The sequence below is a fragment of the Ochlerotatus camptorhynchus genome, unplaced genomic scaffold (assembly GCF_037179485.1).
Source record: "Ochlerotatus camptorhynchus isolate MF236.1 unplaced genomic scaffold, CSIRO-AGI_Acam_v1.1 ptg000036l, whole genome shotgun sequence".
Lineage (NCBI taxonomy): Eukaryota > Metazoa > Arthropoda > Insecta > Diptera > Culicidae > Ochlerotatus > Ochlerotatus camptorhynchus.
In genome coordinates, this window is record NW_027040527.1 from 2,251,409 (window position 1) to 2,271,892 (window position 20,484).

General features: G+C 39.8%; 1 protein-coding gene across 1 annotated transcript; it reads right to left on the minus strand.

The window, feature by feature from the left end:
* Positions 1-7,218: 7,218 nt before the first annotated feature.
* LOC135709835 (uncharacterized) lies at positions 7,219-19,243 on the minus strand. Its single transcript, XM_065232250.1, has 2 exons — positions 18,493-19,243; positions 7,219-7,457 (listed from the first exon to the last, which is right to left on the minus strand). Exons 1-2 carry the CDS (start codon positions 19,241-19,243, stop codon positions 7,219-7,221), a joined length of 990 nt encoding a protein of 329 aa, XP_065088322.1.
* Between the last annotated feature and the right edge of the window lie 1,241 nt (positions 19,244-20,484).

The window sequence follows — 20,484 nt, forward strand, 5'->3', positions numbered from 1 at the left end:
GCTATTACATTAATTGGCAATGTACATTTACATATGGATCATATACGCGATCGGATAACCATTAATCAGTGTTACGTTTTCAGGATGAGCGAGTGGGAAAATGCAATTGCAGAGGTGTTCCCCATACTGTGGCACTGGGTGTATTGCCATGGATGAACAGATACAATACAATACACTTCGGTCCTCAATTTGCCATTGAGCAACTGAACATCCTTAACGTTTTGTAAACGCAAAAATTAAATTTATTACGCAAACTACAATCAACAAGAATTTGTGTGAATGTTTATTTCTTAATTGCGAAAATGGCAATACACTACCCGTTCGATCTTGGCAACAAGTACGAACATTTAGTGATGCCAAAGTCAAATGGTGTTATTTTGAAATCTAATGTATGATTTCGTTGATTTTGGAGACCAAAACAAACTAACGAACCACGGCATACTCTGTAGAGGAGTATTTCTCGTTGAAACCAGGCCGCCATGGACACATGGTCTTTAAATATTTAAAAATAACCGCTTGATTGGTCGAAACTGATAAAAAAATTAGATTGCCACGATCCTTAGCTCAAATTGACAATTTTCAAAACAGTAGAATCTAGCAATTCTTGAAATATTTATCATGTTAAATCTTTGAAATTTCACATGAAACCCTCCTGAAAACAACACGTTATTACGAAGAGGAAGGATAGGGCTTTAATTAGGAATGGAAACTTTTTGGCGGCCATCTTGGGTTTTATCAGAAAAACGTATTTTTAACTATGTTTGCATCCACCGATTGATTCTGTCACCATCTGAAAGCTGTGAAAAAATGCTATCAGATACACACAACATATTTGGTGAGCAATGACATTCACACTATGAAACAACAATTTTTCTATAACGAAGTTCACAATTTTCCACGCATGATGCTACATCAACGTCAAAGCAGCGCACAGTGGTTTGAATGCTCAATATCACAAACTTTTTTATTTGCGCCTTCAATGTCGGTTTTTTCACTATGATGTCTTTAAAAGAGTTTTTACATAAAATAAGGAGCAAAGACTAGTGATAGGTTTTAGTTCGGAACTCCACCACAGGAGGTGCTGCAAAATCTAACTTTTTACATTTACAAGATAGGTATGTGGTGTCTGGAGCAAAGTTGTAAATAATTTTACTACAAAAATCTTTGCTGAACACACAAATACTCTGTATTCCTTAGTTTTTGAGATACGTAGCGTTTAATATGACTGTTCAGGCACGTAGCCATGGGGGGGGGGCTATGGGGCTGAAGCCCCCCCCCTGAAATTATTATAATCATGTGAAAAAAAAATCTGACCCAAGATAATAGATATCTGTTTCCTGTACTGTACAGGTAATAGATATCCATTACCTGGGTAAGGTTTTTTTTATTTTTCATATTATATTAAAATAATTTATGGACGAGACTTCAGGCCTATAGCCCCCTCTAAAAGGAGACTAGGGCTGTACCTATATAGTGTGCATGAACAATTTATGTTTGCAGCGATTCTGTTAAAGATCATGGGATCATCGAGTTTTTATGAAAGATCAGCCTCGTTTCACTTCCGTAGGAACTAGGGTGTAGACCCAATTTGTAGCCTTCTAAACACAATCCGCCTTGTACCCCTCTTTTTCAAGCAGGATTTCATAGAAAATAGAATGTTTCTACAACAAATGACTTCTTAATTTATTTACCTTTCCATATGTACCATTGGATTTAATAAAGAGTCACACATTGTTTCTATTTAGATTTTAACTATTTAATTGTTCAAAATTCAAAATAAATTACTTTTCGTTTTAACCCAGGTGCTCAAGCCACCTAGTAACTTACCTGCTGTAATTTTTATGATATAAATCTAAGTGATTTTACATTGTTCCTACCTTAGAAATTCAGTATTTTAAACAGGTCTTCTAAACCTGCATGTCAGTATAACAATTCACATTAAAACTAAAAACTAAAACTATATCTTAGCTATGTATAAAGGTTATTAATCGTTGCAATTGAAGATTGCAACGATTTTTCCCTAAAATTATTAATTATTTTATTGGACATTTCTAGATAGAGCTGGAGTTAGGGCATAACAGCTTTTGTAAACAATGGCTTCTCTCGATGATTTTTCGAAAGACATGGCTCTTCCTGGCAAATCAACATTACCATCGAATAGGGGAAGACTTCCCCTACCCGATGGATAAGTTGATTTGTGTAGGGGTGCCTTGAGTTGCTAGAAATCGACGAGAGAATTCATTGTTTACTAAAGCTGTTACGCCCTAATTCCAGCTCTATCTAGATTTGTTCTAAACTCTCAACATTCGAAATTCTATGTACTTCGGTAGTACTGTACCAGGGAGGCAATTTCAAAATCATCTTCAGAACTTTGTTCTTAATCCTTTGAAGTTCTTTTTTCCTGGTAGTGCAAGATCTAGACCATATTGGCACAGTATAAAGCAGGACCGGTCTAAAAACTTATTTAAATATTAGAAGTTTATTCTTTAGGCAAAGTATGCATTTTCTGTTTATAAAAGGATACAGACATCTTATATATTTATTACATCAATGTGATCTTTCAACACAACCACTTTCAATAGGATTACAATCTAAATATGTGGACCTTATATCGGCTCTTAATCATGCGAACAGTATAATACAGGTTTTTAAGGAGAGACGAGCTGACGCTGAAGCAAAATTTGCTGAAATTTTTAATGCAACCTCAAAGCTACATATGTCTGTTTTCGAATGCTCAGTTACGACTACATCCACGAGCATCCAAGCAAACAATACGTGCAAATAAATCAGTAGAAACACCAGAGGAATACTATCGAAGAGCAGTTTTCATTCCATGACTCGATGGATTGATCCAAAACATGATGGGACGTTTCACAAAAAATGATGACATCCTTCCGGTGTTCCAAATATTTTTGCCTGGTTTTAGAGATATTGGAGAGTCATCCCAACTTGACAAACTTAACTGTAATCTCTGTGATTTCACCAGCGTGGTTGCCAGAGTTGCGACCTATCACAATCACGATCGCCAAATTTGTTGATGGTAGTAACGCTTTGTACATTCCTATCATTGTGCTCGTCGAAGCTGACCATCCATCAAGTTGACGAAAGAAGTAAAAAGCAACTGGTGAATGTCGTCTTCTGTTGTGATCCATCACCGATCTGGTCATTCCCGACAATCACGACACTTATCTGTGCTCGTTTTGAAGCAGTTGCTGCTTTGCTTGCTTATTTGAGTGTGTTGGTGAGTGAGCCCAACAGCTTCCGTTTCATGTTGCCTGCTTTGTTTGTAACTCACACAGTCGCACCTGCCGAGACGAACTTGGAATGCGTAGGCATTGTTTTCATTTTCTTCTGTCGCTTCGCTTTTTCTCATCATCGTACTGTTGTGCTTTTCATAATCAGCAGCGAGTGTAACGTTTTGCTTGTGAGCAGCGATCATAACTGGTGATTGTTGCCATAGCTCTAACTCTCAGAGCGTGACAAAACGATCTGTCAGCGATAGTCAGTTGATGCGAAGACGAGTGCCACGTGAGTGTCATGATATTTTGCATCACTGGCTGGTTGCAGGTAAAGGTGGAATACGAGCTCTGGTGCCGGACATCCATAAATATTAACAAGAATTTTGAAACATTTGGCTGCTTGATAAATGTGACTCGACGTATTTTCCAACAATCAATGTTTTGTTGAAGATTTTGTTGACACTACCGGTCACTACAGCCAGTGTGGAAAGATCTTTCTCCACATTTAAACGAATTAAAACTAATGGGAAACCAGCGACTTTCGGGCTTGGCTATAATATCAATTAACTGCTTAGAGTAAAGCTAGAAGATTACTTTTGTAATAACCAGGTATATTGTCCAGGATATGGCTCTACGTTGTGTTTAATTTGTTGCTCAGATTTTTGGACAGCAGTTTGGAGATCGGCAACTGATTCAAATGAAGTAAAAGAATACATTTCTCATTCACTATTTATTACCTCTTTCAGGCAGAACCCTGATCGGAAGTCAAATTCAAACTTAATCTAATTGCATTAAATATTTGTACTTATATAGCTAACTGGAACAATACAAAATATCACAGAATAACGATCAATTCAAAACAAAACAAAAATACAGTGATGCTAAAACAAAAACTTAAAAACATACAGAATGATGAAGGCAACAATATTCGCTGTTCGTGTTTCGTGTGGATCAAATTGCTACCACTGCATCGAGGGATGTTTGTTATTTACCGCCTTCATAAATTTAAATGAATTAGGATCCGGTGCCGGTGATTTTACGATTCAACACCATTGAAATCTTAAAATAATTATGTTTTAAAAAATATGTAACAAATTTTTGTCTTTCTTAACAGAATGCAAATATTGATCATCATTACCAACAGAAAACAATTAAAACTACAAATATTTTTCATACAAATAGTTTCATACATTTGTTTAAATTTTCTCATAACTGCGTATTAAAGAGTTTGAAAAATTATTATTTTACATTCTGATGGTTCATTAAAAATTCTGATCAAAGATTAAAATGAATTAACAAAAAAAAAAAAAAAAAGATGATGACACATGATTTTGGACGATTTTGGTTAAGGTAAAAAAAAACAGTGTATCAATCGATGTTCAGTTAGGCGCACATTTTATAAATTATTGAAGTTTTTATGTCATAAAATTAGCTCCCCCCGAAACCAAATGCTGGCTACGGGCCTGGACTGTTCAACAAAATTATTTTTTTTTCAGTTTTTATAACATATTTAAAAAACTATAGGTTTTAGAAGACTATAATGTTCTAGAAATATTTGTATTTTATCACAATACAAAATTTTGTTAAAGACGTCCAAAAGGTATCGATTACACAGACTGATTTATTCACAAATTTAGTAAAAAAAATTACATATTTTGTGCCCTCACAGACAAAAATCCGGCAAAATCCGGCAGGTGAATCTTTAATAGGATGAAAGCTTGTTCAAAAGTGATCTCAAATTCCATTGAAACATTTGTCCCTTTTAGTATCCTCGTTGATTGTTTTGTATTTTTAAAAGGTCGTTCCGTAGTCCAGTGACAGCGCGCATTTGTCAAAGACTGAATCAAAGTAGGCTAAGTGACAATATAACAAAGTTTCTTCACACATTGATCGGTTTTGCAGCATTAAACGCATATCACTTAGAAAATAATCATTTTATAGTGAAGTGAAGGTTATTTTTTCAACATTTCCGTAGCAGATTCCAAAAGTGAGAAAAGCATGTCTTTCAACAATGAAGGTACAACCATGTAGTTAATAAGGTATTCAGTGTTAATTTCCAATTCATGACATAAATGAGTTATCTATGGAAGTTATTTGTTTGTGACAATTTCAAAAATAGTTTAAATTATAAGTTATCAAATAAAATTTCAGTTGAAATCGACAGGCGAAAGCTTTTTGAAACTGTGAAAAGAATTTAAGAGAAACGACATTGATAAATCAAACGTTGTGTCGAGAGAAGTTTTTGACTGTTACGGCATTGAAACATAATCAATGCCGTAAAAGTCAAAAACTTCTCTGGACACAAGTGGCAGCTGAAATCAACCATTTTGTGAAGGCGACATGCAAATATTAAAAAAAATCTGTGGGAAACCCACAACCGGACTATGCTTGAAAGCAGTCGTGGTTATTTCGATAGCCCCTTCAAACTACCACAGAAAGTTGTTGATCGTTTCCCTTGTACTTCTGGATCTTCCCGTCGTGGAAGAAAATCTTTGGCGTTCGAAGAAAGCAGCGAGGTTATTAAGAGACGCAAGACGTCTGCAATGCGGTCTAACTACCCAACAGATGAACTTGTATTTGCAACCCAAATGAAATTACGTGAGGATGGTAAAGAAGATGCAGCGTTCATTGTAAAACAGGCAACACAAACAAGAGCCGTGAAAATGGGTTCGGCTATGCAATCATCCAAAAATGGCTTTGTACCCTATTCGGAGACGGTACCTCTTGCGTTAATATTGGATCTTAGACCAATACGAAAAGCTTCGTAATGGAGCTCTGGATCGGAATGTGCCTTTGTATCCGTCCTACTACAAAGTGCTGCAAGCTAAAAAGTGCTGTTATCCCAATACAGGGTTAGTAGTTTCGGAAACGTCTGCAGAAGTGAAACTAAAGGATCTCTTGGAGCACACGACAATGAGGATTGTTGATGCAAATGCGTGCATGCTGGAAAAGTTTAGTGATGACGAATTGGAGAAAATGACGATTAAGTGGGGATTTGATGGCACAACTGGATTAAGTGAACACAAGCAAGCACTTGGCGATGATGACGGAACTAAATCCGATGCAAATATGTTTGTTACATCCATTGTGCCGATTAAATTGGAATCAAATGGGAACATTTTCTGTTCCTCTTATCAGCAGCCTTAGAGCATCTCGAGATAAGCCGATTAATGACCTCTGTAGCGATGCGAAATACATGCTTGATGTGGAAGAGAAAGATGAAAATGTTTTTGTTAAATCGTTTAATTATAATATAATAATAACTCAAAATTATATATTACTTTCAAGTAGACTACTGTGATTTATGATTATGGCAATTACTCTGATGTCCGTGGTCAAGACCTTTTTGAAATGCAAAATAATCAACGAGGATACTAAAAGGAACAAATGTTTCAATGGAATTTGAGATCACTTTTGAACAAGCTTTCATCCTATTCAAGATTCATCTGCCGGATTTTGCCGGATTTTTGTCTGTGAGGGCACAAAATATGTAAATTGTTTTACTAAATTTATGAATAACTCAGTCTGTGTAATTGATACCTTTTGGACGTCTTGAACAAAGTTTTGTATTGTAATAAAATCAAATATTTGTTGAACATTATAGTCTTCTAAAACCTATAGTTTTTTTTAAATATGTTATAAAAACTGAAAAAAATTAAATTTTGTTGAACAGTCATATTAAACGCTACGTATCTCAAAAACTAAGGAATACAGAGGATTTGTGTGATGAGCAAAGATTTTTATAGTAAAATTATCTACAACTTTGCTGAAGACACCACATACCTATCTTGTAAATGTAAAAAGTTAGATTTTGCAGCGCCGCCTGTGGTGGAGTTCCGAATTAACCTTTCACTAGTCTTTGCGCCTTATTTTATACAAAAACTCTTCTATAGACACCGTAGTGAAAAAATCGACATTGAAGGCGCAAATAAAAAAGTTCGTGATATTGAGCATTCAAACCACTGTGCAGCGCTAGCGTTCAGTTGTAGCCATCGGGTCGAAACTCTCTGACACAGAGTTTCTGCTTTCCAAGTCGCAATAGAATGTCTGCCATGTTATTGTAGTCTCTATCAGCAACATTTTCAAACATCGATACTTCCTCCACGTTAATCTCATCTTCGTCGTCTGAAACTTCCATAGGCTGACAAGGACGATGCTGCTGCAGGCGATTCGCTTCCAAACAGCAGGTGGCACATATTTTGTCTCCGAGATTGGGATCTGTCGCATGTATGATCGATTCAAAATAAGCCACGAGGTTTGGTGTCACTTTGGTAATTTTCGAAGCTTTTTTCCAGTTTATGTGATTAGTTTTTGCAAAAGAGTTAGCATTGTTGCATTGTTGACGGTTACTCCCGCCTTGAGTTGTTACATTCAAATTGTTTTTATGTTACTTCATACGCACGATGATGGTACAGCACGCAACAACCACCCTACTGCCTTCTCTCTGAGATGACCAAGTTGGTCATGACGAGAGGAGCAACACAATAGTTGGGTAAAGAAGAATTGCATTATAACACACCATCGACTGGAAATGCTCTCGCAACGTGGGGCTTTAGGTAGTGATGAAAACGTCGCTAGAACTATTCCACAGCCGCAGTCAGTTTATGAGCAAAAAGAGGGACGCACATTTTTGCCTGTGGATTTGGAGACATACTTCAAGTCCCCGCGTACATCGTACGGGTTAGGCAAAAATGTGCGTCTATCTTTAAAAACTGTCGCATTAATGGCCCTTCGCTCATTTTCAACTTCTATTCAATTTTCATACTGCCGTACTCTAACGGAACTATCCACCTACGCTCTTCTAAAAGATCATTCTCTAGCTAATAAATTATCACACTAAAGCTTCATGTTAGCATTTCCAAACAACCCTCCATAAAAAAAAGTAAGAGGTTGTATCCAAGACTCGACCGTAGATTTGACGTAGGATTACGTGTTCGGTATCAATATTTGGCGACTATGTTAGGGAAACCACTTTTTGCAGGCAATCAGTGATAATTTTGATAACCATTTCAACAGTTGGACATTTGTGTAATTTTCAATAGTGACCTATTGAAAATTGATGAAGTATTGAATTTAGCAGCTTTTAAGAAAAATTACCTATCAATTGGCTTGTTGAGAATTAAAATCCATCCGCTATTGACCCCTGACCATTTTTGGTAACACGGTCGATTTTGTTTTTTTTTTAATTGCATCCCCAATATGTTGCCAAGAGACGTAATCCTTTGTCAAAATGTAAACTTTGCGGGAGACGATGTCATAACACTCAAAAGCAATTTTGTGAAATATGAAGTGAAACAAATCCTCGTTCTGCATGATGATTTTGTTTGATTGTATTTATTTGTAGAGTCGCCGGGAAATACCAGCTGGCAAATTGTTTTTTTTTTTATGATAACTCCTCACTTGAAAACAGGCAAAAACTCACAAACAGGCTGCTTTTTTCATGGTATATAGAGTGCTAATTCAATAATCAATTAATTACCTCAACATTATGCCTCTAATTTTGGCTCATACATAAATTCAGCAACAACTAAATTTTCAAAAGCAACCAAAAATATTCAATAGTACCGTCCCAATGACGCGTTCATCTGGATAAAATTGATAAATAGCAGATTTTTAGCGATGGGCCCAATCTTAGATCCATAGGCCAACATTAGAGCCAATTCCCCAACAAAATTTCTATAATCCATATTAAATTAATCATTTTGTTCGACCATTTTCCACAGAGATGGCGCTGTTCCGCTGGTAGGAAGTGATAAAAATCCCCATATAAAAATTGAGAGAAGTGGGGATAATTTGCTTTCGGTGCATATTCAGGTCAAAAAAAGTGAACGACAACCTAAAGAAATTTATTAGGGACTTTGTCGTTCAGTTTTTTCCCGGGAATTAATGCTAAACAAGCTACAATTAAATAAAAATGATTTTTCCCCATACAATTTTACCTGCTTTACTACCAGTCTTCAGAGAGCCAAAAAGTTTCAAATTTGAGAGAGAAATTCTCTCTCACGAGCTCAATCTCTCAACATGCCATGTATTTTGTTGACACTCGATTTGTGATTTCCCTTTCACAGATTACAAAATAGAGTACCTGACACTACAAAACATGTCTGGTACTTCTATATATGCATTTGCTTTAACATTTGAAGTCCCTCCTTTTTTACATATTCTGCGCAAAAGATACTTTATGCCCCGCCCCATACATAAAATTCGGCGGGAAATTCGGTGAGGGGTGAGCTATTTTGTGTGCAGAATGTGTAAAAAAGGAGGGACTTCGAATAATAATCTAAATGCATATATAGAGGTACCAGACATATTTTGCACTGCAGTGTCCTCTGTGAACAACTATAGGAAAACAGATTGTGTCTAGTTCCCGATAGATGTCACCGTAAACAACAGCTGTGACATCTGATGGAACATGAATGCAGAAGCTTGACAAAATGATTAATTTCCTATGTAAGCGCTAATCGAAACAAACATTTTGACGTCACTACAAGGTTGATTGAGTAAAAAACGAATCGTACAAATCGAAATGAAAGCTGAGGGAAAAACGGATTAATAATTTTGTCAAGCTTCTGCTTTCATGTTCCATCAGATGTCACTGCTGTCGTTGGCGGTGGCATCGATCGGAAACTACACATAATTTGTTTTCCAATAACTGTTCACAGAGGACAGTGCAGTGCAAAACATGTCTGGTACCTCTATATATGCATTTAGATTAACAACTGAAGTCCCTCCTTCTTTACACATTCTGCACTCAAAATAGCTCACCCCTCTCAGGATTTCCTTTCGAATTGTATGAAAGGGGTGGGGCAGAAAGTAGCGTTTGAGCAGAATATGTAAAAAAGGAGGGACTTAGAATGTTAATCTAAATGCGGTACCAGACATGTTTTGTACTGTCAGATAGGGTTCACTACCCCATTTCCGGTTTATTAAGCACAACCCGCACTTAGTCTTTCTTACTCTAGCGCAGTTTAGCACCAAACGGAATGTTATTATTACTGATGGCTTCCAAATTTATTTACCTTTATGTACGTACCGTAAAATTTGATATAGAGAAACAAATTGTTTAGATATTGTTATAAGTCTAACACTGCTTCTTGATGCCAAACTCGGCCTACGGATTCTAAACTCGACCTTTCGCATTGAAACCGCCAATGAATTCACTTCGGCCTATGGGATAAAGAAAAAAAAAATTGATACGGTCGGAGAACTTCTTTTGTTTGTGGGAATTATGGGTGCAAACCTTCATATCACGCGTTTTCATTGACTTTATTCGGTAGCTTATTAACTAAATTATCGTACAAATTTTTGTTAACTAACTAATTGACTTGTTAACTCTGAAATCATGGATTTATTTGAAGTTTTCTGCTCGATAGGCCCAAAATCGGCTATTAGACCGAAGTAGTTCTCTACCCTACTCTATTTTGTAATCTATGAAAGGAAATCACAAATTGGGTGTCATAAAAACATGGCAATTGAGAGATTGAGCTCGTGAGAGCTAATTTTCTCACAAATTTGAATATTTTTTGGTTTTCTGAGGATTGGTAGTAAACCAGGTAAAACTGTATGAAGAAAAATCATTTATATTAAACAGTATTTTGTCCCTGACTAATAAATTTAACTTGTCGTTCACTTTTTTACCTGAATATGCACCTAAAGCAAATTATTTCCACTTCTTTCAAATTCTATATGTGGATTTTTATCACTTCCTACCAGCGGAACAGCTCCGTCTCTGGAAAAAGGGCGGGACGATATGATTAATCTCACCAATACAATCAGGCCTACAATTCCACACCTTCTAAAGACAGGTTGAGCTGGTTGCGGGAACTGATGACCTTGACAAATGTCCAAATAATACTCTTTAACAATTTTGTGCTGGTCCTGAAAAGGACCGTTTAGTCGTGATGGTTGAGTAATGCTGAGCTATTAGGGTGTTCAACATGGATGAGGCTGGCGATCTGTTAATTGTTTGGAGCAAGGTTGACGCGCTAGGCATTGATGACCCACAGCTTCTTACGAGGAAACTGATTTCGATCGCGGTGCGGCTTCTTCTTCCTTCTATGGATGCTCGCTGCTTTCAGGATGCCTTTCGTGGTGTACAGGATAACGATGTTCAACGCCACACGCCGAAAGCACTGTTGCTACTGATGCTGCTGCTGCGGACACCGTCGACCGGACACCACCACACACGGTGATTAAATGAGCACCGTTTAGTGAGGCAGGATCGAATTCGATTTTTAAATCTGTGTTAGGGAATGCGCTGTTTGCAGGTAATCGGTGATAATTTTTATCACCATTGCAACAGGTGGACATTGTGTATTTTTCAATAGTGACTTATTGAAAATTAATAAAGTGTTCATTGTAGCAATTTGCCAGCTAAATTTCCAATCGTTTGGCTTGCTTAGAATTAAAATCCATCTGCTATTGACAGAGTTATATGCATGTAATCAACACCTGACCTCTTTTCGTAATGCGGTCGAATTTGATTTTCTGAAATTGTACCCCCAATATGTTGCCGAAAGACGTAATCCTACGTCAAAAGGTTCAGATGCAGTCGATTTTGATTGCATTGGCAAGTCTTTTCGTGGCCAATAGTCAGGTTCAGCGCTGCAACTCAACGATGAGACGAATGATGGGATGTCGAGGGTCCCGGGTTGGTTCTACTTCGCGTCGCAATAGCTTGTTAGCGGCAAAGAACAGTGTCGTAGAACTAGATAGAATAAGACGCAGCTCTCACAGGACTTCTTCTGTGTTAGTGAACTCGCGGAAGATCTAGAAATCGTATCCTGGGAATGGGTTTGACTTATCAGCAACTGATTATAGAAAAAACCAAACGTCACGTTCGATCACACGCACTGCCTACTCTCACATTTAATATACTTTCTAAATAATAAAAACTGATTTTTGGATACCAAATGAAGACCTGTGTGGTAATGTTTTGGTATAACCATAAACTTTGGAAAAATACTCCTTTACTGCGTAGCTACTCAGATGTGCTGTCGTGCCCGTGTTTTTTAAGTTAGAGGAGCGGAGTGACGGGCAAGCGTCTTGTAAAGCTTTCAAATGTCCTTTAAAATCTTCTGAATATGCTTTTTTGGAAGCTTCTTTTAGAATTTCGTTTAGAGATTATTTTAGAAGCTTATCCTACACACTTACCCGTCGCTCCGCTCCTCTGACTGATAAAGAAACATGGATAGGACAGTATTTCTGAATAGCTACGCAGTAATGCAGCATTTTTCCAAGGTGTATGAAGCAGTTCATCGTTTTAATGGGTTAACATTCATTTTCTCGTACCAACTACTGAAAAATATTTTTAGTGAAAACAGTTAAATAGCGCAGCGCCGCCGGTGATGTAGTGGTAAGCGTGATTATAAGCCAAGTTAAATGCGCAAACAGCCGGACCGCGCGAGCAATAGGACGTAGAAAATGAGAGGGGCTCCCGTGGTAAACTAAATATTGTTTACTTGCATGCAAGATGCTCGCGCATTCGATGCACGGCTCGTTCTGCGAAAAGGACAGCGTATGATGGGCGAAGAAGTATACGTAATGGATCAATGAAAATGCTGAAGTTTTGACACAGTATTTTACATTTGATCGTCCATATACAGCATGATGTCAAAAGCATGCTGCGGTGGGTTCAAAACTTAAGCATCTAAATTGATCCATTTATTTGCATGATTATAAATAAAAAAAATTAAAGGGTTGTGTCCAAGACACGACCGCAGTATGACGTAGAACTTTATCTTAAAATTTACAAGTATTTCAATGTTTCGGTTATGGTTCACTCAAAACAATTTAAACATTTTTCTTGACAAATATATTAATGTGAAATTCCACATGATTTTCATTTGACCACACATAAACAGAATCCACTCAGAAGTACACATGATATTTATACGCAAATGAATAGTATGTGTGGTCACGCATGGTTTTGTGGTTTTTATATGTACATATATTACGTATGTGGACGACACATGGATATTGATTTGTTGATCACGTTGCAACAATTAATGTGTGGAACACATAAAAACTCTAGAACAAGATGCTTGGGATGATCCTAAACAGCCCAGAACCCGAAATTCTTAGGTACACCGCCTGGCTGGCCTTCAGCCTCTCGAAGAGCGACGAACGGTCTCCTTGGAAAGGTTCAGAGACACCTGTCTGAGATCAGATCTTCAGATCATACGTGATCTGGTACGTTAGTTAAGTTAGACTCGTTATCAAATTTTTCAATTAAAACAAGACACCTCCCAAGGGGTATTCTGTTAACTAGATGAAATACGCAAATACTAAATTAGAATATCCAATGAACAAAGATGAAGAGCCAGATAGACTAATCAATTGAAATGTAAAATCAATGTATACACCATAATCAACAGAAATAAACGAAATTTTACTACTACTACTTTTACAGTGAGTGGTGTGTAATCCATCAACATAATATCATCGAATATGTCTTTCAAGCAATCTTTTTTCTCAAATTTGAAAGTTATGGTGCGGGAAGAAATCAAGGGAAAAACTTCTGTTTTTACTAATAATTGTAGTTTGTTTATTTCCCGGAAAAAATTGATTGTCAAAGTCCATCCTTTCGGGTTATTGGGGGAGGGGAGGTTGTTGTGAAGGGGGAGGGGGTTGTTGTGAAGGGGGAGGGGGTTTACATACATTGCTTTTCCTCATTCCTCATTGTGTCGCATTCTTCATTGTGGTCACGCCGTGATCCACCTTTAGCCACTGACTTGGTCCTGCTTGCTGCAGGACCAAGTGCCACGCCGTCCGAGGCGACAATGAGCAAAAGCACGACAGCAGCGCTGTTTTATATCTTTTCAGGATCAAGCAGAACGATGTGCAACCGAACCTGATAGGATTTCCCGCCTTTTTTATGAATGGGGTGGAGCAGAAAGTTTCTTTTGTGCAGAATATGTAAAATAGGATGGACTTTGGATGTTAATATAATTGCATATATAGAGGTACCAGACATGTTTTACAGTCAGTTTTTGGTAATCCATCGAGTGTATGTCCCTGTTAAGCAATTGTTTTTTGAAAATGTTGGCCCTGCATGTAAAAAATCAATTGTAACTACATAATTGTAGTTTGCTTAAAATTTATTCCCCGGGAAAAATGATCGTCAAAGTCCATGTCTTTTTCGGGTTATTGTTAAGGGGGGAGGAGGTGAGGTTGTTAAGAAGGAGGAGGTTTTACATGCACGTTTTATCAAGTCTCATTCCTCGGGGCACATGAAGACCATGGCAGAGGATTGGCTGTCACCGACTTATCACCGTTAGTGCCTATTCCTGCCACATGGCGGGCAGGAGTTTAAGTTGGATTTGTCAATTAAACTATTCTATGTACATCGCTAGCATGTAATGCTGCTAAGATATCCAAGCTATCTTCAACAAATCAAACCAATCCCACCAAGGTGGTCATACTTTAAAATAGACCTGATAGGACTAGGAAATGTAAATAATAATTAAAATCTGAAATGTACTAAAGTTGAAAAGACGCATCTGTGTCACTTAAAAAATTCATACATGTAACCACACAATCACAAGAAATAAAGATCATTTAAATGGCAAATGGTTTGTTTATTGACCAAAACAGCAAAGATGAGTAACGTAAGGACTACTCTTTTGCAAGTCAAAAAATTTTTTGTTATAAAGTTCCTTAATTTTAATAATTATTTATTTCTTTCTCTTTTCAGTTTTGCCATCGGTGCGGCGCCGTTCAGTTTGGCAGCTATGTACCCGGAATGCATCAACAGCAGCCGCAACCTTTTCCACCACGATTTAGCCAATTTTTTTTTTTTTTTTTTTTTTTTTTGCCATTTAAATGATCTTTATTTCTTGTGATTGTGTGGTTTACATGTATGAATTTTTCAAGTGACACAGATGCGTCTTTTCAACTTTAGTACAGTGAGATTTTAATTATTATTTACAGTTCCTAGTCCTATCAGGTCTATTTTAAAGTATGACCACCTTGGTGGGATTGGTTTGATTTGAATTGGAAAAAGGAGACTACTTATAACTACTATTTACAACTACAACTAACCTACAACTACTATGTACACCTAACCTACTATATACAAATTGCTTATCAAAGCATGTTCTGATAAATTACATTTTTGTGCAAATTTAGTCTTAATTTCGATAATTTTGGAATCTATTTTGGCAATGCCTGCCTCTTCATGTAAATTTGTTATTCTAGTGTCGAAAGGACGATCAAGAACCATCCTCAGCACTCTATTCTGAGCTACCTGAATTTTGTTCCTGTGAGTCTGTGCACATGATTCCCACACCGGAGCTGCGTAGAGGATCGCAGGTGCAATGATTTGTTTGTAGACGGCCAGTTTGTTCACCCTTGAGAGGCGGGATCTGCGGCAAATCAGCGGATACAGACTCCTAACCAAGGCGGAACACTTGACTACGGTTTTCTCCACATGCGAGCGGAATAGGAGCTTTTCGTCAAACAACATCCCGAGATAGGTTACTTCGGCGGACCACTCAACCCTTGTGCCATCCATGATTACAGTACAAGAGGGAGCTGGTTTTAGTTTGGGAGATTGCCGATGGAGGAACATTATTGTTTGGGTTTTGGAAGCATTGATTTTGATTTTCCACGTGGTGGCATAATCAGCAAAGGCGTCAAGGCATCGTTGAAGCTTGTTTGTTATTTCACGAGGCATCCTTCCCTTGACGGTTATAGCAGTATCATCTGCGAACAGAAATAACACGCAACCGTTACCCAAGGGAGGAATGTCGGAAGTGTAGATGCTGTATAGCAAAGGGCCCAACAGACTTCCTTGCGGAACACCTGCTGGGATGGAAAATGTGCTTGAATTGCAACCAGTCAACGATACCCTGAACGACCTTTGCTGAAGGTAGTTACGGGTGATTTTAACAAGATGCAAAGGAAAGTTGAAGTTACAAAGCTTGTATACAAGCCCATTGTGCCAGACATTATCAAACGCTTTCTCAACGTCTAACAATGCCATGGCTGTAGACTTGGATACAGCCTTGTTACTTCGGATGTTATTCATCACCCGTACTAGCTGATGATTTGTGGAGTGCCCCTTCCTGAACCCGAACTGTTCCGGTAGGAGAATGTTGTGTTCCTCGACAAACTTGAGCAAACGATTGAGAATGAGTTTCTCGAACAATTTGCTCAGCGCTGAAAGGAGGCTGATTGGTCTGTAGCTTGAAGCTAGCGTTGGGTCCTTCCCGGGTTTGCGGATAGGTATGATTTTCGCTGTCTTCCAGATACTTGGAAAGTAGTGCAGTTCCAAGCATCTGTTGAAGACAGCAGCCAGCAGAGAGTGAACCTTCATGCTGAGATTTTTCAATACGAGGTTGAATATTCCGTCAAACCCGGGGGCCTTCATGTTTTTGGTGCATTTCAGCGTTGAGCAAATCTGTTCCACTGTGATTCTATCCTCCGGAGGGATGGCACAAGGGGAGGAATCAAGGTTGAGTACGCATTGCTCTACCTGAACTTCGAGCGGACTTTGGATGTTGAAGCCAAGCAAGTGCGATTTGGCAATATGCTCACCAATCGCATTTGCTTTCTCCTGAGGGGTGATTATGAGCCGATCGTCATCATTTTCATCTTTGAGTGGAGGAATGGGTTTGGGGTGCGTCTTTAGGACCTTAGCTACCTTCCAGAATGGTCTGGAGCGGTCGTCCAGATTCTGGACAAGCCGCCCGAAACTTTCGTTCTGGAGTGAGACCATTCTGGAAGCAATCTCCTTGTTCAGATCGGCCATTTCACGTCTCCTCGCTAGATCCCCGGTTCTCTGGAACTGGCGTCTACGCACATTTCTCAAGCGAATCAGTAATTGGGTGTGGGAATCAATGGCAATAAACTTACCCCTCACAGGAACTCGTCGGACGCACGCCTCGTCAGCCACGGTTATGGCTTGGTGGAGTCCCTCCAACGCTCGGTCGATGTCCTCCACGGTGTCAAGCGACGGGTTGTCGATGATGTGCCTGTCTACCACGCGTCCAAACTGGGCCCAGTTTACGCGATGGTAGTCCTTGCGCATGCTTGAAGCAGGAGCCACGTTGCAGCCCAGTTCAGCCACCACCGGTTGGTGGTCGGAGCTGAGTTCGTTCAATGCCACCGGCTTGGACAAGCCGATATTTGTCAGGAACAGGTCTAGCGTCGATGGGTTGCCAGCCGGTGAGATAAATGTTGGTTCATCCGAAAACCAAACGGAGTACAGCCCATGCTGTGAGTGGTCGAACAGCAGACGACCGTTCTGGTTCTGCTGGTAGTTCCGCCAGGCCTCATGGCGAGCATTCAGATCTCCTCCAACTACGAAGCGGGAACCGGTACGGGTGATGGTGGACAGGTCTTTTTTGAATTTAGCCGCTAGTCCACTGCTGGCGGCACACTGTCGAGGGCAGTAGACGGCGATGAACTGGACGTATCCAGTCGACGACTCCACCTCCACACCAAGGGCCTCGATGATAGAGGTGCGGATATGAGACAGAGTGTGGTATTTTATTCCTTTCTTGACGACGACCGCAACACCACCCCCCCTGGAGCTGGTGCGATCAAGCCGAATAATGTTGTGGTCAGGCAACCAGAAGCTGTCGCCGGACTTTAGATGGGTCTCTGATAGGAGGCCCACGTCGATACTATGCTTGCGGAGGAAGTCAGCAAGCTCGAACTTTTTGGCTCGTACAGAGCAAGCGTTCCACGTGACTATAGTTAACGGTTTAGACGCCATACCGAATGATAAACTTACCGAGCACTTGGATCTGTTCGGGTTTGTTGCGGCACTGACGAAGAGCGCTGGTCATGTCGACGAAAATCTTCATCAGCTCATCCGCAGAGAAGAGATCGGGATTGGCGTTTTGTGCTTCTGGTTGTCTCCAGAATCCAGGGGGGGATGGAGAGCTTTGTCCAGCTGAGGCACCAGACGTTTCTTGACGGGGGCCGGATTGCACCCGTGGATTTGCTTGACCGTGTTGCGTACCACGAAGAGGCGGGAAGTCCTCCACCCTGAATGCCGGAGTGTTTTCCTTCTTCCGTCCTGGTTGGCTTCTTGTGGACGCTTGCTTTCGGATCCGCTTGAAATCCTCGCGTTTGGGACACTGTTTGTCGGACCCTTGATGAGCTCCACCACAGTTGGCGCATTTGCATGTTTCCGACTCGTCGACAACGCACTCGGAGGAAACATGATTTTGGGCGCATTTGCCACAGCGCGGATTGATGTAGCAGTTTCGGGTGCCATGCCCGAAATTCAGGCAACGCTGACACTGGGTGACGTCGTGACGGCCGCCACGGTATGGCTCCCATTGAACAATGATGAAGTTGATGGAGCGGATGGCCTTCAACGCATTGAGCGTCACCGTTCCCTTCTGGAAATGAACCAGGAAAAGGCAATCCGGGTACGTTTTCACGTTTTCGTCTCTCCTCGTCATCCGGAAGACTGCGATTGGGGCTAGCTTGTAACGGTCCTTAAGTTCTTCTTCGATCGACTTGGGGTTGAAGTTCGGTAAGCCCCTGATGACTACCTTGAAGGGCTTCTCACCGGGGATGTCATGTGTGAAGTATTCCGCCCTGGAATCCTTCAGGTACTTCACGGTTGCTTCGTACTCCGCTTTGGTACGCAGCATCACCTTGGTGCCGATCCTGCTCAGCTTGAATTCAGCTGCAACGCCCAGCGATGTGAGATCGCTAATGAGCGTGTTGAGTGGCACTTTCATCACCACCAGTGGAGGAAGCTTGACTTTTGCCGTACTCGGGACGGCAGAATTTTCATGCTCGACGGTAACGCCGAATTCACCGATGTCGCTGACGTTCGTCATGGTGTCACGGCCACTCGCACCATCGGACTGGCCCTGATTCTTCTTCCTTTTCTTCGTCCGCTTCACTTCCGCTGGTAGGGCATTCCCAACATCGGTGGGAAGAGTAGCGTACCTATTTGTGATAGGTACGCACGAGCTACCTTCACCACTATTCTCCGCTTTCTCACGGAGCTTGCTCCGGGAGCGCTGCCTTCCCATCACACGATGAAACCGGCACTACGACACGAACAAACGCGCAACTCGAACAACTCGACTGAGCGAGCCAAAACCGGACTAAACTGCTTGACTACTACACTATTCGAGCCTCAGTTGGAACCATAAATGTACATCAACTGGACTGAATGAGTGAAGTGCAAACGATCGACTGAGAGCTATGAAACGATTTAGCCAAACATTGGTTTTCATCCTTTACCTTTGTGCGTAACAGCTCTGATAGCGATGCATATGCTTTCACCTCGTTTGTCAGCTCAGATCAGCAAATGCCGTTCGATAGAATTATTTACATCATCGTTTTGAATGATTTGCGTTATGGGGCTGAACCAATTGACAAATCCAAGTTTCAATCGGCCACCGTGGCGCTGCAATCGCAGCGGTGATAAGTTCGAAATAATGTGTCAAACTGAATACAATTTTGAAATGTTAACCAAAACACTATTATTTTCTATTTATTCTAGCGAGTTTCTGCACACTAATCCAGCATTTATTTGTTCGGTATTTTTTTGTACTGGGTTTACACCGTAAAACGAAAGATTTACTGAAAATTCAGTTTAAATCAGGTGAATAACCGACGTTCTGTAAAACACAAACTGAACTTCGGTATCGTTTGATGCAAAATACTGTACACAGAATATTTATTTACTGAGAAAGTCGTTAATTTCCAAATTTTCGTGATATCACGAAAAGTCAGTAAAAATAATTACTGTGCACAAAGTAGTCTTTATTTTTTACCGACTGGTCAGCAAAATAGACAGCGAAATTGAAGAACTATTTCGTTAGTACCAACAATTATTATTTACTCTTTTTGCAGTTCCTTGATCTCCAACAAATTTTGATTAACAAAATGGATGTTTGCATTGTTTGCTTTCACTGTCGATGCGCGATGCGCTGTTCCAGGGTACGTCAAGGGATTAAGTCGTCATATTAATTGGCATATTATAAACGGTGAATTGCACCAGGATTCGTGCTTTTATGACTGCACATTAACTACTTTAAATATAACTGGGTAACACGGTACAATAATGAACCGAATAACTGTCTTGTAAGTTAAATTGCAGCAAAATAAACAAAACAAAATACTGATTTTCCAGCATACGCAACTCGAACCAACAGTTATTTTTGACAGATTGACTTTACGGACAGTTCGGTAATGCAAATTATTTCTGTGATGATTACTGGGCGATCCGCAATTCAAAAACCCAGTAATATTTTACTGACTCCAG

Coding starts and splice junctions, on each gene's coding strand:
- LOC135709835 (XM_065232250.1), bottom strand. CDS start 19,243: ATGGGAAGGCAGCGCTCCCGGAGCAAGCTCCGTGAGAAAGCGGAGAAT. Junction 7,458..18,492: donor CCGTCACGACGTCACCCAGT/GTCAGCGTTGCC, acceptor TACATGCGACAG/ATCCCAATCTCGGAGACAAA.